Raw genomic sequence first — 4,936 nt, 5'->3', positions numbered from 1 at the left:
TGAGCAAAAATAGAAGAGAATATTCAAGATTCGATCTGTTCTCATTCTAAAGATACACCAAGCACAAGTTCAAAAGAAGACCGCACACAAAAGCCGACCATGCCCTTAAGAAAAAAAAAAAAGAAGCAAAACCGCCGGCCAAAGGCAAAACAGGGCATACTACTAAAACATAGTAAGTTACCAAGAAAACCTACAAAAAAAAGTTAAAAGAGTAAAAGTGAGTTAATACATATAGAACACCTTGTTTCTTCATCTTAAGCTTTTGTCCTGCGAGTAGATTTGGTTGTTTTGGCTTTAGCCTTAATGTTTTTGCCTTTAGAGCTAAACATATCGTCATCCTCATCTTCATCATCGCTGCCACGCTTTTGCTTTTTGCCTTTCTTATCGCTGTCACCATAACATATAACAATCTTCTTCTCCTTCTTCTCCTTCTCCTCAACCATCTCCGTCTTCTCTTCTGGCCGCCAAATGAACAGCGACCTGCAAAACTAGATTTTAAAACTACCACTCAATCAAAACAGTTTTCACTAATTGTTGTTACAAGAGCAACCTTGAGCTTCCAGAGGCTAAAACATCGTCGCGAGGATGCAACTTGTTGACTGGAGTAATAGTCGTTATGTTCGGATCCATGACCTCTGCAACCAACTGTCCGTTGCTTGAATCGATGAAGTCTATTGGGTGGAGAGCAGCTCCGTTGTAGTTTTCACTTATGTAACGACCAACCACAATGAGTGACTCCGAGGCATCCTGAAGATGAATAAGTGCTATAAAAGGTAACTGATAAAAAAAGGATAGAGAGAGAGAGAGAAGTAAAAGTATCAAACCTTAGGATCCCATTCAGCTTTGAACGGTGTCAAATGCCTATTGAAATCATGGCTATGAACAATCTCTCGGCTTGGGGAATCCAAGTCCCCAAAGATAGAGTCCCATACTCGAATACGGTTGTCCTGCGAGGTTGTGAGAATCTTTGTGCCTGATGATGGAGAGAAATAAGCGGAGTTGACTACTCGCTTGTGCGCAAGATCATTAAGAGATTCTCCAGGTTGTAGTTTACGCATGTCCCAGATTCTTGCCTGAAAAAAAACATAACCAAACAAATCTATTATTAATGAATAAGTTCAGACAGAACTTCAGATAGATACTTAAAAGATAAGACTTACAAAATGATCGTTTCCACAGCTAAGAAGAAGCTCAGGGTGAACCGGGTTGCAGTCAAGGCCAACAACTTTGCTACCTTTCTTGTGTATCAAAATGGGCTCTCCCGTTACGTTATTGGACCGGTGGTCGATCCTTTTTTGAAAAAAAATCACAAGAGACTAAGCAGCTAGCACTACAAACAAATACTCTCCGTTCCACGAAGATAATAGTTTTGAAATTTTTATTTGTTTCACAAAGATAATAGTTTTTGTGTGTTCAATGTAATTTTATATATTCTTTACCTATTTTGTTCATATTAATTAAAACAAATTTACTATCATATATAGGCATCGACATATTTCCCGGATCCGAAGATCCGAACCGGTAATTATCCAAAAAATCGGGTTTCGGATCGGATTCAGATATAGAAAAATACCCGGTTGGATAAGGTTTAAAATTTGGTCGAGTACCAGTGATGTGCCCCGGTTCGTGGATCAGTCCATTGGAGCCAACCAGCATAGAGATCAGGACGTTCTGAACAATTTGACCGAGGATCGTTCAACCAACCGTACCGATCAGACTGACCGAGTCGTCCCGCGTGCGTCCCGATTGGAGCTTCGACTGGAACCTCGTCCAGACGACCGAACCGACCGAACCACAGCCCGTCTTCCCCGACCAACTCGACTTTCTAAGACCCACGGTCGAGCCAGACTTAGCTTGGGTCGTGAAGAAGCCGAAGACGGACATGCATTCTTATCCGGCGAACCATCCAGACAGTCCCGCAAGTGTCCTTATCTTTACCCCGTGCATCCATTTGGTTCGGTTGAACCTGGACATTATATGAAGGGCTATCTTTGACCAATCTGCATGGAAGACTGAGTCTTTGACTCATTAATTCAGATCTGGTCAAATTTGTATTTTCTATGCATTATTTTCTGTGTATTTTCTTTATAGTCTTTGACTACAAACACTATAAATATGTAGTCTCATTCTATGAATAAAATCAATCTATGTTTTTGAGTTTATTTTCGTTTCTTCTTTGAGTGAGAGAGACAGAGTTCTTTAGCTAGTTCATTGGTGTGAACGGCTTGTTGATTTGGTGGTCAGCCAATTCATCTTTGTGTGTTGTTTGGTGGTCAGCCAACACATTCATTCTTTCTTAGGTGGTTAGCCTTAGATCGTGGGTATATCAAGAGCCATTCGCATCTCTTGACAATCCTTTCAATCCATTTCAGTTCCAGAAGTGTCATTTGTCTTCTCGGATCATATCCGACACCCAGCTAAAGTGATCCTTCAATTCAGGACGCATCAACCAGGTCGGATACGCGTAATATGCGTAATATCCGAGATCCTTACGGATATCCAAAAGACCGAAATTAAACCTTAATTAAGATAACCCTAGTATTATTTTCATTTTGGAGATTAAACTTTGCTTTGGTTATATTAAATATGTTATGTTATTGTATTGTAATTTTAGTTATCTTGTTTATGTTTTTTTTGGATATTTAGAATATCTTCGGTTCTTTTGGATTATATTCAGTTCTATCGGATTAAATGGTTTGGTATATACTAAGAACCGGACCGAATCCGTAAGAACCGGACCGAATCCGTTAATTTTTTGGTTACTTCGTATGTAACGCATCCTAACCGGAATTTTAAATTATCCGATCGATACCAATTTCTCTAGTTCCGAAATATCCAAAGTCCGAAAAACCCGACCCGGATCCGAACTGGTTATCCGAATGCCCATGCCTAATCAATCATATAATATATTTTTATTCCTAAATTATGTATTAAAGTATGATTAATTTCGGTATTGCAAGTGTGAAAACTCCAAAACTACAATTTTAGTGGAACGGAGGAAGTAGTTAACGAGGATGAAACTACTTACATGTGAAGTAACCCGAAATTATCAGCAGCTAGGACCAAACCTTTATCCGAGTTTATATCCAAACCGTACAGCATTTTCCAAGTAGTTGGGCCCTATAAACCGATGATGCTTCATATCAGCAGAATGGTGCAAGAGAGGAAAAAAATCAAAGAAGAGAGGCGATGGTGTTTGACCTGCCATCCATTGGGGTTGAGATTCAGCAAAGTTGATGAAGTTCCAGTTTCCAAGTCAGTGTAACCAATATTTCCATCAGAGGATGCGGAATAAACCATGTCATCATTTGTGGGACTAAACCTGAAGTAAGGGAACATAGACACCTGAATGCAAAAGTAAAATCACAAGAGATTCAGGGCCATAGATATGGACTTACCGCATATTATTAACTTGTACAGAGTGTATGTTTCCGTACACACTCTTCTCATACACTTTAGCAAAATCCCAGACTCCAATTTGCCCTTTCTATGACCACCAGAAACGAATAAAATGAGAAAACGGATGCAGAAAGCTCATAACTTATGTATGTTGTTCAATTTCTAAAAACCTTATCTCCAGAGAGAAGAATGTTGTTCCTTGTTGGGTGAAACTCCAAACATGTAACACGTCTGCTGTGGTATCGAATAACTGCACAATGCACTTGATCCGGGATCACATACGGTGGTTTAATCTGTACCAAAACAAAAGAAAAAAATAGGATTCGAATTAGTCCAGTCAATAAATCTCATCAGGCATCATAAACAAGGAGCCTTTACCGGTGGAATCCTCGGTTGGAGCTGACGCATGAACACAAAGTCTATAGGGTTCTTTGTATTCCTATGAGAAGTTGGGAGTATCCTATGGTCAGTAACCACTCTATGAGGACATGACATTGTGGTGTGACCTGAAGGTTTAGTAAAAGAGCAAAAAGTTCCAAGTAAATTAGCATTGAGTCGCTACCCTATAAGCTAAGATAAGAAATTGAGGATTTTTTTATTACCAGGCATTTTACATAAGAAGCAAGGTTTCATAGGACAATCGATATAAGTTGCTCCTTTAAACCCAGCTTCATGACCAGGCTGTTTACAGACCTATACAAGAACAACAAAAGTAAACAAACAAGATCAACCACCAAAGTCATCTCTGTCTCTGCATCCAAGTGAATAATCAAATTCCAAAGTCATTATCTTTACTTCCGTAAAGCCTAACCAAAACTAGAAATGCAATGATAAGAACTCAACAAAATTAAAGGGTTTCTCGAAAGAGCGTTACTTTGCAAACTTTCTTGAGCTTAACGGTAATGGGTGCTTTCCCTTTTGCTTTACTCTTCTCCAATTCGATTTTGACCGCTTCATCTCCTTTCTCAGACTCCGACAAAGGGTAATCATCATCATCTTCTTCTTCTTCCTCTTCGGACGAACTTGACTCTGTATCCCTGGCAATGACGATTTCTGGTTCCTTTTTTCTTCTGTTCCTCGTTAAACCCATTCTCGGTTTATAAAACAAAACAAAAATTCAGCACCCGGCAAAAGGAAGAGAATATGAATCAAACTGTTTTTGTCTCTTTTTGGGTTCGATGACGATGTAGCCGGCGCAAATTAAAACCGGTCGAGTCGGCGAACAGTTGATTTTTTTTACGCTGAAGAAAACACATCGTCGCCCCTATTAATTTACGCTTATACCCCTTCATTCCGGTTAAATTCTTATCGGTTAAGGGTACTGTCGGAATTGCACTAAGGTGGCGGGAGAAGTTGATACGTGGCGAATTACAGGCCGGAAGCAAAAAAAAAACTCACGAGTCTCAAGCGAGTTTTTATCAGCGATGTGCCTTTTATCCTGATAATTAATGGGCTCTAGACCCAATTTTCATTCATCTCATAAATCAAACTTGAGTTCAAAATTTGCACTACATATATACATCCTCCATTTTTAAAT

The 4,936-nt window shown here is 39.4% G+C and overlaps 1 protein-coding gene across 1 annotated transcript; it reads right to left on the bottom strand.

Annotated features, from left to right (window-relative positions):
• Positions 1-4,634, bottom strand: LOC106388037 (protein DAMAGED DNA-BINDING 2). The gene is made up of 11 exons (XM_013828014.3): positions 4,274-4,634; positions 4,002-4,092; positions 3,778-3,905; positions 3,570-3,692; positions 3,399-3,487; positions 3,202-3,322; positions 3,029-3,120; positions 1,161-1,290; positions 825-1,073; positions 551-747; positions 1-480 (listed from the first exon to the last, which is right to left on the bottom strand). Exons 1-11 carry the CDS (start codon positions 4,487-4,489, stop codon positions 255-257), a joined length of 1,662 nt encoding a protein of 553 aa, XP_013683468.2. The 5' UTR covers positions 4,490-4,634; the 3' UTR covers positions 1-254.
• Positions 4,635-4,936: the final 302 nt, after the last annotated feature.

The sequence above is a fragment of the Brassica napus genome, chromosome C2 (genome assembly GCF_020379485.1).
Source record: "Brassica napus cultivar Da-Ae chromosome C2, Da-Ae, whole genome shotgun sequence".
In the NCBI taxonomy this organism is placed as follows: Eukaryota; Viridiplantae; Streptophyta; class Magnoliopsida; order Brassicales; family Brassicaceae; genus Brassica; species Brassica napus.
The sequence above is the reverse complement of the archived record's forward strand: the minus strand, read 5'-3'. Positions and strand labels throughout refer to the sequence as shown.

Coding starts and splice junctions, on each gene's coding strand:
- LOC106388037 (XM_013828014.3), bottom strand. CDS start 4,489: ATGGGTTTAACGAGGAACAGAAGAAAAAAGGAACCAGAAATCGTCATT. Junction 3,488..3,569: donor TTCTTCTCTCTGGAGATAAG/GTTTTTAGAAAT, acceptor TGGTGGTCATAG/AAAGGGCAAATTGGAGTCTG. Junction 1,074..1,160: donor GCTGTGGAAACGATCATTTT/GTAAGTCTTATC, acceptor GTTTTTTTTCAG/GCAAGAATCTGGGACATGCG.